This window comes from Papio anubis, chromosome X, assembly GCF_008728515.1.
Source record: "Papio anubis isolate 15944 chromosome X, Panubis1.0, whole genome shotgun sequence".
NCBI lineage: Eukaryota > Metazoa > Chordata > Mammalia > Primates > Cercopithecidae > Papio > Papio anubis.
The window spans coordinates 74253582-74266319 of record NC_044996.1 but is presented as its reverse complement, the minus strand read 5'-3'; the positions used below and the strand labels follow the sequence as shown (position 1 = coordinate 74266319).

The 12738-nt window shown below is 38.3% G+C and overlaps 1 protein-coding gene across 6 annotated transcripts in view; it reads left to right on the top strand.

Annotated features, from left to right (window-relative positions):
* The window catches only part of ATP7A (ATPase copper transporting alpha), a 145294-nt gene that overhangs the window by 114973 nt on the left and 17583 nt on the right, over positions 1-12738 (top strand). For 5 of the 6 annotated variants that reach the window (XM_031660425.1, XM_031660421.1, XM_031660422.1 and 2 more), the window contains 3 exons: positions 409-543; positions 8754-8948; positions 10927-11109. In XM_031660425.1, coding sequence (XP_031516285.1) covers positions 409-543; positions 8754-8948; positions 10927-11109 — 513 coding nt within the window. The remainder of the gene's footprint in view (positions 1-408; positions 544-8753; positions 8949-10926; positions 11110-12738) is intronic. The other variant, XM_031660423.1, reaches the window with a different exon arrangement.

Sequence of the window (12738 nt, the reverse complement as noted above, 5' to 3'; positions counted from 1 at the left end):
AGACAGGGTCTCACTCTGTTGCCCAGGCTGGAGTGCAGTGGCACCATCATGGCTCACTGCACTTGACCTCCTAAATTCAAGCAATCCTTCTGCCTCAGCCTCCCGAGTAGCTGGGACTGTGTGTGGGCACATGCCCGCACACCCAGCTAATTTAAAAACAATTTTTTTATACAAACAGGGTCTCCCTAAGTTGCCCAGGATGGTCTCAAACTCCTGGACTCAAGCTATCATCCTGCCTTAGTCTCTCAAAGTGTTGGGATTACAGGTGTGAGCCACCACACCTGGCCATTAACATGAAGTTTGTTAAAATATTTCTATTTGTGCTAACTACTAAATATACTCTGCATTCAGTATCAAAAAAGACTTTGATATGCTTCTTCTTCTTATTGTTGTTATTTTTAATTCTAGGCTCCTATCCAGCAGTTTGCAGACAAACTCAGTGGCTATTTTGTTCCTTTTATTGTTTTTGTTTCCATTGCCACCCTCTTGGTATGGATTGTAATTGGATTTCTGAATTTTGAAATTGTGGAAACCTACTTTCCTGTAAGTGACTTGTAATAACTCTTTACTATATGCAGAACAATTTGTGAGTCTTTTGCATTAGTAATTCAGTGGAAATAACTTTAATAATTACCAGGACCTTTAAAGGTTTGGAGTGGGAGGGTGATAAGAATAATATTTGCATTTTTATAAATATAAAAAATTTCCTTTTGGAGAAAAATTTTTATTATGACTTGTGATTTTTCAAAAACAAATACCAAACTTTTACATGTTATGCTTAGTCTCATTTCTGACATGGTTTTGCTTTCACAAAGGACTATAGATATATTGAGGAAAACCTCAGGATTTCAGCTCCGTCATTTACTGTCAATGTGATCTTAGACTACTTAATTGCTCTCTGAGCTTCAGTTTCCTCAACTATAAAGTGAAGTTTTAGTAATACCCATTTTGTGTAACTTAAGATTGTTGTGAAGGTTAAATAAGATAATATATTAGAAATAATTTGTAATTTATTAAATGCTTTACAAATATAGGATATTATTAGTGTCTGCTCATCTAGTTCTCTGATGCTCTCTATGGTGTTGTAAAGTGGTAAAGTAGTAGAACTGGACTGTGCCTCAAATTAGATATATAAACTTTAAGTCATGTCACTTTTACTATCCTCAGTTCTCTTATCTGTAAAATAGGGAAAATAATACCTAAGATACAGGATTGGAATTAGTATAGGTGAAAGCATCTAACATATTGACAGATGCAGGTGACAGCCAAGGGTCCCCCAGTGAAACCCCTGAAGGTTGAAAACCTTTAAGCCTAAAACATCCTGAAGGTTGAAACACCAGACTGCTGGTCCCAGATGAAGCCTGCCCTACCCGCTAACGCCCCACTGATTCTTTCTAAATAATGTCCACCTATGCACTGGGAGGATGGGGTGGGGCCCCAGGAAGTTCACCCCGTTTGTATAGGGGAGGAGTCTGACCTGTCCTATTCCTGGGCGGTACCTGGGGTTCAGTTGGTGAGGTGGAGAGCCTGTTAACAGGACTCAATCTCATTTTGCTGAGTTGTTTTTCCTTTTTCCGTTTTGGCCAACAAATTCCCTTCCCCCTCACCCTTCAAAGTGTCTGCAAACCTAATCTTTCCTGGCCTTGTGACAAGCATCTGTTCTTTTTCTACAACAACATGTGTACATCTATGAAGTTTATGGAAGCATAAGCCTAGAAATCTATGAAAGCCCCTTCCAGCTGTGTTTCTATATCGATCTGTAACTCTTGGATAAATATTGAAGTATTTGAGAACTTAATAAGAACCTAACACTGTAAAACTATTACTGATAAGAGCTGCAGTGAGCCATGATTGCACTACTGTACTACAGCCTGGGCAACAGAGCGAGACTCCTACTCACAGTAAATAAAACCTTAGTTTGTTGTGTTTATTTTATTTTTTATTCAGGAGGTACATGTGCAGGTTTGTTTGTTTGTTTGTTTGTTTGTTTGTTTGTTTATTGAGACAGAGTCTTGCTCTGTCACCCAGGCTGGAGTGCAGTGGCACAATCTCGGCTCACTGCAACTTCCACCTCCCAGGTTCAAATGATTCTCATGCCTCAGCCTCCCAAGTAGCTGGGATTACAGGCTTATGCCACCATGCCCGGCTAATTTTTGTATTTTTAGTAGAGATGGGGTTTCGCCATGTTGGTCAGGGTGATCTCAAATTCCTGACCTCAGGTGATCCACTTGCCTCGGCCTCCCAGAGTGCTGGGATAACAGGCGTGATCCACCGTGCCTGGCCCATGGGTGTATTGTTTATTACATGAGTATATTGGGTGATGCTGGAGTTTAGGCTTATGGTGACCCCATATCCCAAATAGTGAACATAGTACTCAATAAGTAGTTTTTCATCCCTTGCCCCCCTCCCTTCTTCTCACCTTTTGGAGGCCCCACTGCTCATTGATTCCCATCTTTATGTCCATGTGTAACCATTGTTTAGCTTCCGCTTATAAGTGAGAACATGTAGTATTTGATTTTCTGTTCCTACATTAAGTCACTTAGGATAATGACCTCCAGCTTCACCCATGCTACGCAAAGGACATGATTTCATTCTTTTTTTATGGCTGCATAGTATTCCATGGTGTATATGTACCACATTTCCTTTATCCAGTCCATCAATGATGGGCACCTGGGTGACTCCAAGTCTTTGCTATTGTGAAGAGTGCTGTGATAAACACACACGTGCAGTTGTCTTTTTGATAAAACAATTTAAAATAAATAAAGGAAAATCCTTTGAGTAGATATCCAGTAGTGGGATTGCTGGGTTGAATGGTAGTTCTATTTTAAGTTCTTGGAGAAATCTCCAGACTGTTTTCCATAGAGGTTGAACTGATTTACATTCCCACCAACAGTATATAAGTATTCCCTTTTCTCTGCATCATTGCCAACGTCTTGTTATTTTTTGACTTTTTAATTATAGCCATTCTGACTGGTGTGAAGGGGTATTTCATTGTGGTTTTAATTTGCATTTTCCTGATGATTAGTGATGTTGAGTAGTTTTTCATGTGTTTTTTGATAACTTGTATGTCTTCTTTTGAGAAGTGTCTATTTATGCCCTTTGCCCACTTTTAAATAGGGTTGTTTTATCCTTATTGATTTGATTTGTTTAAGTTTCATATAGAGCCTAGATATTAGTCCTTTGTTGGATGCATACTTAGGAAATATTTTCTCCCATTCTGTACGTCTGTATGTTCTGTGCTTATTCTGTTGATTGTTTCTTTTGTTGTGTAGAAGCTCTTTAGTTTAATTAAATCTCCTTTATTAATTTTTGTTTTTGTTGCAATTGCTTTTCAGGTCTTAGTCATAAATTCTTTCCCTAGGATAATGTCCAGAAGAGTTTTTCCTAGGTTCTCTTGGGGTTTTTATAGTTTGAGTTTTTACATTTAAGTCTTCAATCTATCCTTAGTTAATTTTTATATATGGTGAGAGATATGAGTACAGTTTCATTCTTCTGCACATGGCTAGGTAGCTTTCCCAGCACCATATATTGAATAGGGTGTCCTTTGCCCATTGTTTGTTTTTGTCAACTTTGTTGAAGATCAGTTGGTTGTAGGTGTGTGGCTTTATTTCTGGGCTCTCTATTTTATTCAATTGATTTACGTGGCTATTTTCGTATCAATACCATGCTGTTTTGATTACTATAATCTTTTAGTATAATTTGAAGTTGGGTAATGTGATGCCTCTAGTTTTATTCTTTTTGCTTAGGATTGCTTCGGCTATTTAGGTTCTTTTTCCGTATGAAATTTAGGATTGCTTTTTAAATTCTGTGACACAAGACAGTAGTAGTTTTATAGGAATTGTGTTCAATCTATAGATTGCTTTGGACAGGATGGTAGTTAGGGTTAGGGTTAGACATGGAGAGAAGATCATCTCCTGCCAAACCCTTCCCCCACACCTACAGTGCTACAGATGCAGCAGTGGTATTTCCCACCAGGAGCCAGCTAACGCACACTTGGACAAAGCATATTTCATGCATTACATGGTGGCTCCAGCCCTACTACAAGTGAGTCACATGCTGCTTGGGCTTTATCCAAGGGCAAGGCTCAACTTCTTCTCCCGACAGAGTGGCACTGTCCCAGCAAGGAGAGACAGACAAATCACTGAGTTGCCTGTTTTGGTCTGGGGGAAAGACTAACCCAAACCCATTTTAGTGGTAGCTATCGGAGGGGCATACTCATGGGAACCAAAGGACAAAGTCCTTATGAAATGAAGGTCAGGAGCCCTACAACAAGGGCACAAAAGAGAAGCTGATCATGTTCTTGCCAGCACAGGATGAGGAATGGGAGTGCACCCTAATGTAATCTCTTCCCACCATCCCTGCATCAGGGCAGGTACTTTCCACCTGACACCAACCTACCTGCTGTCTTTTACTCTTGAGTGCCATCTACTGGTCTGTATCCTGAACTGCATCATAAAATTTAAAATCTGCTAACAGAAAGGCTTAATTCTAGCCCTTAAGATAAGTCCACAGGGACCTCTGCACCCTAAACCCTACAGGAGATTTTCAGCTCTAATGGCTAATACTTCACTACAAAAAGCAGCATCTGAGAAAGCTACAGCATAGAAGCTATCCACAACCAAGGAATCTGTACAGCACCTTGGCCCCCTAAAAGTACCAAAAACAAAGCTAAATAATCATACACAACATGCACCACAGTAAAGCACCCAAAGGAAAGAAAAGAAGGAAAGAAAAAGTCCCATGGAAATGATAGCAAATTCAAAAATAGGAAGCAAAAGTTCCCTTGGATGAGAAAGAATTAGTGCAAGAACTCCAGCAGTACAAAAAGTGTTTTCACAACACCAAAGGATTGTAATAGCTCTCTAGCAATGGCTCCTAAGCAGACTGAAATGTCTGGAATGACAGATAAGTAATTTAAAATATGGATTGCAAGGAAACCTCAATGAGATCCAAATGAAAGTTGAAATCCAGTATAAAGAAACCAGAAAAACGATTCAGGATATGCAAGATGAGGTAGCCATATTAAGAAAAAAAAAAGAAAAAAAATGGAACTGCTGGAACTGAAAAATTCACTAAAGGAATTTCAAATCCAGAGAACTCTTGCAAAACATTATAGAAGATGACCATCCCCAAGGCACACAGGCATTAGAATATTCAAAGTCAATGCAAAAGAAAAAAGTCTTAAAGGCAGCTACAGAAAAGGGCCAAATTACCTACAGAGAAAACCCATCAGGCTAACCACAGACTTCTCAGTGGAAATGTTACAAAGCTGGAAGTGATTGGGAGCCTATTTTTAGTTTCCCTAAAGAAAAAAAAAATTGGCAACCAGGAATTTCATATACTGCCAAATTAAGCTTCATACATGCAGTAGAAACAAAGTCTTCCCCCAGACAAGCAAACAGTAAGGAAATTCGTCACCACCAGACCAGAGCTATAAGAAAGGTTCAGAGGAGTTCTGAACATGGAAACAAAAGAATGATACTTGCCACCACAAAAACATGTATAAATACAAAGCTCACAGACCCTATAAAGCAATTACACAATTGAGACTACAAAGAAACTAGCAAACACCACCATGAGGAACAAAACCTCATATATCAATATTAAACTTGAATGTAAATGGCCTAAATACTCCACTTAAAAGAGATAGATAGAGTGGCAAATTGGAATAAAAAAGCAAGATCCATCCTTTTGCTGTCGTCAAGAGACCTATCTCACAGGTAATAACTCATAGGCTCAAGGTGAAGGGATGGAGAAAGATCCGTCATGCAAATGGAAAACAAAGAGCAGGGGTTGCTATTCTTGTGTTAGATAAAACAGAGTTTAAACCAACAATAGTTTTTAAAAAGGCAAAGAAGGGCACTACAAAATGATAAAGGTCTCAATTCAACAAGAAGATTTAACTATCTTAAATACATATGCACCCAACATTGGAGCATCTAGATTTATAAAACAAATACTGCTAGACCTACAAAAAGAGGTAGACTGCCATACAATAATAGTGGAGGACTTCAGTACCCCACTGACAGCACTAGAGAGATCATCAAGGACAAAAAGTAGCAAAGAAATTCTGCACTTAAATTGGATTCTCAACCAAGTGGACCTAATAGATATCTACAGAATACTCCACTCAATAATCACAGAATATACATTCTTCTTATATGAACATGGAACATTCCCTAACATTGACCATAGGCTTGGTCATAAAGCAAGTCTCAATAAATTAGAAAACAACTAGATCAGATCAGGCATCCTCCTACACTACAGTGGAATAAAATTAGAAATCAATACCGAGAGGAACTCTAAAAGCTGCACAAGTACAGGGAGACTAAACAACCAACTCCTGAATAAATTTTGGGTAAACAATGAAGTTAATGCATTTCTGCCGGGTGTGGTGGCTCATGCCTGTAATCCCAGCACTTTGGGAGGCCGAGGCAGGTGGATCACCTGAGGTCGGGAGTTCAAGACCAGCCTGGCCAACATGGTGAAACCCTGTCTCTACTAAAAATACAAAAATTAGCTGGGCATGGTGGCGCATGCCTGTAATCCCAGCTACTTGGGAGGCTGAGGCAGGAGAATCACTTGAACCCAGGAGGTGGAGGTTTCACTGAGCCTAGATTGCGCCGTTGCACTGCAGCCTGGGCAACAAGAACAAAACTCCGTCTCGGAAAAAAAAAAAAGAAATTATCTCTATTCCTGATGACATGATTCTATACCTAGAAAACCATAAAGATTTCTCCAAAAGACTCCCAGACCAGATAAACTACTTCAGTAAAGTTTCAGGATATAAAATCAACATACAAAAATTATTAACATTTCTATACACCAACAGTGTCCAACTTGAGAACCAAATCAAGAACTCAATCCCATTTACAATAGTCACACACAAAACATACCTAGGAATACATTTAACCAAGGAGGTGAAAGATCTCTACAAAGAGAAACATAAAAAACTGATGAAAGAAACTGAAGAGGGCACAAACAAATGGAAAAACATTCCATGCCCATGGATTGGAAGCATTAATATTATTAAAACTACCATACTGTGCAAAGCAATCTATAGATTCAACACAATTCCTATAAAACTAATGTCCTCTGTCACAGAATTAAAAAAGCAATCCTAAAATTAATATGGAAAAAGAACCTAAATAGCTGAAGCAATCCTAAGCAAAAATAATAAAACTAGAGGCATCACATTCCCTGACTTCAAATTATACTAAAAGGCTATAGTAATCAAAACAGCATGGTTCTGATACAAAAATAGACATGTAAATCAATTGAACAAAATAGAGAACCCAGAAATAAAGCCACACACCTACAACCAACTGATCTTCAACAAAGTTGACAAAAACAAACAATGGGGAAAGGACACCCTATTCAATATATGGTATTATTATATGGGATTACAGACATGAGCCACCATGTCCAGCCCATTACTGTAATATTAAAAAGTTTCTTTAAATTATTCATGTCTGTTTAGTACACACTGAACAAAAGGATTGTTGAAAAATTTTTTTGTTGTTTTTTTTCTTTTTCGAGACAGAGTCTCACTCTGTTGCCCCAGCAGTAATGCAGTGGTGCAATCATGGCTCATTGCAGCCTCAAACTTCTGAGCTTAAGCGATTCTCTTACCTTAGCCTCCTGAGTAGCTGCGACTACAGACATGCACCACCATCCCTGGCTAATGTTTTGTGTTTTTTTGGGTTTTTTTTGAGATCGAGTTTTGCTCTTGTGGCACAGGCTGGAGTGTAGTGGTATGATCTCGGCTCACTGCAACCTCTGCCTTCCAGGTTCAAGCAATTCTTGTGCCTCAGCCTCCCAAGTAGCTGGGATTACAGGCATGTGTCACCATGCCCAGCTAATTTTTGCATTTTTAATAGAGATGAGATTTCACCATGTTGGCCAGGCAGATCTTGAACTCCTGACCTCAGGTGATCCACCCGCCTTGGCCTCCCAAAGTGCTGGGATTACAGGCGTGAGCCACCGTGCCCGGCCATGCCTGACTAAAAAAAAATTTTTTTTGTAGAGATGAGGTCTTACCATGTTGCCCAGGGTGGTCTCAAACTCCTGGCCTCAAATGATCCTCCTGTCTTAGCCTCCAAAAGCACTGGGATTACAGATATGAGCCAGTGCATAGGCCGGCAAGTAGCTTGGAATGTGTTTCCTTCAGGAATTTTTCTCATGAGTTCAGGATGTCTTAGATTTCTTCTAAAACTACCAATTATATTGTTCCCACATGAGCGAACACTGAACGTCACTAAGAGTTTAATTAGTAGATATAGTTGGTTTACATTGTTATGTCCAAAAGGATTTTGTTGAAATATGACTAAGGTCCCTTTGCATGCCATGTGATTCTTTTTTCATTGTCTTTCAAGAATAGTGTGAAAGGCAGATTTATGGTTTTACTATACAGAGATTGAGACTTCTGTTTATTCAGTATCAAATTTTTTGAAAATTATGTTTCACATTTGCAGCTATTTCTGAAGATCTCTAATAAAAACATTCATTCTCAATATGGAGCCCTTATATTCAGTCCATAGTTTGTAATTCTAGAATCTCAGTATGTCCTAATTTCTTATGTTCATAAAAGAAAGAAAGTGTTTTCTTACCTGTAACTAAAAAATATATGTAGGTAGCTAGGTATGATATGTCACTTTTTAAATTGTGGTTTTATTTAAATAGTGTTAAGTTTTGTTTCTTTTGTTTTGTACAGCTCTAAATTAATAACGAAAATTTATACCTTTCTTCTAAAGGGCTACAATAGAAGTATCTCCCGAACAGAAACGATAATACGATTTGCTTTCCAAGCCTCTATCACAGTTCTGTGTATTGCATGTCCCTGTTCACTGGGACTGGCCACTCCAACTGCTGTGATGGTGGGTACAGGAGTAGGTGCTCAAAATGGCATACTAATAAAAGGTGGAGAGCCACTGGAGATGGCTCATAAGGTAAGACAGTCCCCAGAACTAAAACTTGTCCCACCAAACTATCAGTATCACCCCTGTTGAGAAACACATACTCCTAAATTATGTCTCTGTGGTCCATGAGCTGAGTTGCTTCTAGGACTATCCAGAGATTTGAGGCAGGAAAGGTGTTATTTTGGTTCTGCTCCAGATTGGCCTTAGTTGCCTAAGATCCCTAAAACTACTCCAGGCCTATTCTATTAGAGCAGACCCTAATATGGAAAACCTGGACTCCTATCCTAGCTCAGACTAGACTAGTCTTTATGGCAGAAAGACAGAATAGGTATTTGCCCAGGAAAATTTGCCAAACTCTAGCAGCCTTCTTATTTGTGTGTGACTTGTTTTCTTCACTGGGACCTTCAATTACAGTGCCATTTCTTTGCCTTTGCTGCCACCAGCCGACAGTTTGCAACTATCAATTTAGGAATATAATCCTATCTCTGATCTCATATTACGCTTTCCATAATCATCGCAAGGCTACATGACTTCAACTAAAACCATGTTTCTACCAGTATGTTCTTATTATGAGAATGTAAGCTATATACATAGGTATGTAGTAAACATAGAACATATCTTAGAACAAATCTGGAAACTCACCTAGCCAGAGAATACAGGCTAGTAATTTTTATAGACATTTTAAATTTTGATATAATTTCAAAATTAAAAGTTGCAAGACTAGCCTGGTGCAGTGGCTCATACCTGTAATCCCAGCACTTTGGGAGGCTGAGGCAGGCGGATCACGAGGTCAGGAGTTTGAGACCAGCCTGACCAACATGGTGAAACCCCGTCTCTACTAAAAATACAAAAATTAGCTGGGCGAGGTAGCATGCCTGTAATCCCAACTACTCAGGAGACTGAGGCAGGAGAATAGCTTGAACCCGGGAGGCGGGGGTTGCAGTGAGCCAAGATAGCTATTTTTTCCCCTGTCCAGAATCATACTTTGTTGGTTTATTTTTCTTTTCTTTTCTTTTCTTTCTTTCTCTTTCTTTCCTTCTTTCTTTCTTTCTTTCTTTCTTTCTTTCTTTCTTTCTTTCTTTCTTTCTTTCTTTCTTTCTTTCTTTCTTTTTCTTTCTTTCTTTCTGTCTTTCTTTCTTTCTCTTTTCTTTCTCTCTTTCTTTCTCTCCTTCTCTTTCTTTCTTTCTCTCTCTCTCTTTCCTTCCTTCCTTCCTTCTTTCCTTCCTTCCTTCTTTCCTTCCTTCCTTCCTTCCTTCCTTCCTTCCTTCCTTCTTCCTTCTTTCTTTCTTTCTCTTTCTTTCTTTCCTTTTTTTTTTTTCATGAGTCTCCTCTGTGGCCCGGGCTGGGTGCGGTGGTGTGATCTCCGGCGCGCAGAAGCTCCGCCACCAAGTTCCAGCGATTCTCCTGCCTCAATATCCCCGAGTAGCTGGGATTACAGGCATGCACCACCACGCCCAGCTAACTTTTTATGATTGGTAGAGATGGGGTTTCACCATGTTGGCCAGGCTAGTCTCGATCTCCTGACCTCAGGTGATCGATCCGTCCACCCCGGCCTCTGAAAGTGCTGGTATTATAGGCTTGAACCACTACACCTGGCCTTTTACCTTTATTCTTATAATTATTTCCCTACTGCCTAGATTTTCCCATCAGATCTATAATTCATTAGTATTGAAAGCCTTTCTTTTTTACCTTGAGGCACCAGAGGCGTCTCTTAATTACCTGTTAACAGTCAACCCTTAAAAATTAGCTCTGGTTGTTTAACATATATTCACAGTCATTCAGTATGAACAAACAGTTCAACATTGGCAGAGGAGAGCTATTATGTATAACTAAGAGTATTTCTTCTTTTATTTTCCCAAAGATCATCAGTTTTTTAAGTCAAATTAAGTCAAAGGTCAGTTTACTAAGAAACTAAATAGTCATCTGTTTGTCAAAACAGACCTTTTTCTTATTTCTGGAAAGGTGATGTGGAGGATCATCAAGTCATTGTATCTTAATTTTCTTACAGGTAAAGGTAGTGGTATTTGATAAGACTGGAACCATTACTCATGGAACCCCAGTAGTGAATCAAGTAAAGCTTCTAACGGAAAGTAACAGAATATCACACCATAAAATCTTGGCCATTGTGGGAACTGCTGAAAGTAACAGTGAACACCCTCTAGGAGCAGCCATAACCAAATACTGCAAACAGGTACATTTTTTCCTCTTGTTTATTAATCTAGTTATCTCCTGTAGGAATTCCCCGGATCAAATCCAGACTGGTGTTTGATTTGCATGTATGGTTGGTATGAGACTAAAAAGACTTGTATTTTCTCATTTAATTGTATGTAACTCATTTCTTCATACAGACAAGTATACAGATGAAAACAAATGAACTATAATCCTATCACACAGATAACTCCTGTTGACCAAAAAATTAAAATAGAAGTTGTACATATTTGTGGAAGGACAATTCAGATAGTTCAGAGAATTACATATTGAAAATTGTAAACCTCATTTCCTGCCCCCTTCCATAATTCCTTTCTCCAAAGTTTAACAACTATTAACCTATTAAGTCTTTTAAAATGACAGCTTTATTGAAATATAATTCATGTACTATAAAGTTCATATTTTTAAAGTGTATAATTCAATAATTTTAGTATAGTCATAAAGGTGTGCATCTGTTAACAGTTTTTAATGCATATAGCCACATATATGTATTTATCATATTTTAAACTTTATACAGAAAGGTCATACAATGATCAATCTTTGTTACCTTGCTTTTTTATTTTATTAAGTGAATTTTCCTATCAGGAAATGCAGATCTGCCTCATTGTTTTTAATGGCTATATTGTATTCTATTATGTGATTGTTTGTTTTTTTTGGCTTTTACAGTATACACTCAACATCCTTGTCAGTTTTTGCAAGTCTCTCTCTACATTAAATGCCTATCAATGCAATTGCTAAGTCAAAGGATGTATGCAGTTAAATTTTGATGAATCTTACCAATACCCATATGATGAGGATTACCAATACCCATGAGGGGTTATACCAATTTATACCTGCACCAAAAATTATGAGTGCTCATTTCCCCACATTCTTACCGACACTTTATTTTTATTTTCTCAATGTAATAGGTGAAAAACTATTTACTTGATGGTTTGCTTTGCATTTCCTTAATTATGAATAAGGTTGAGCATCTTTTTATATATTTATTGGCTATTTGAATTTCTTTTCCTCTAACCTGTTTGTATCTGTGACCTATTTTTCCACAGAATTGTTTGTCTTTTTCTTATTCATTTGCATGAGTTCTTTATGAATTGTCTCACACTAATTTTACACTTAAAATGTGGCAGTTTCGACCATTGGTGTTGCCATTCATTTATTTGTTCTTTCCCTTTTACCTATTACCTGATCTGGCTTCCTTACACCAAAATCAAACAGCAGAGAGGATGAAGCTATAAAGAGCTAGGAAACAATGAGGGCCCCCAGAACTTTTCGGCTTACTAAAGACGTAGACTAGAGAGCAGATGGAGAGCCCCTAGTAACTAAAGGCCCTATACTTTGTTACCCTTTGTTGCCCTGTGTTGAATAGAAAACCTGACTTGACTACAGAATTAAAATTTTAATTTGTAATTATCTACTGGAAAGAGCAGAGAATACTGATAAGCTTTCCATGTTTTCTATAAATTTTAGAGAGTGGGATTAAAACAAAGATTTATTTTTATTTTATTTTATTTTATTTTTTTTTTGAGGCAGAGTCTCTCTCTGTCACCCAGGCTGGAGTGCAATAGCGCAATCTCGGCTCATTGCAACTTCCACCTCCTGGGTTCAAGCGATT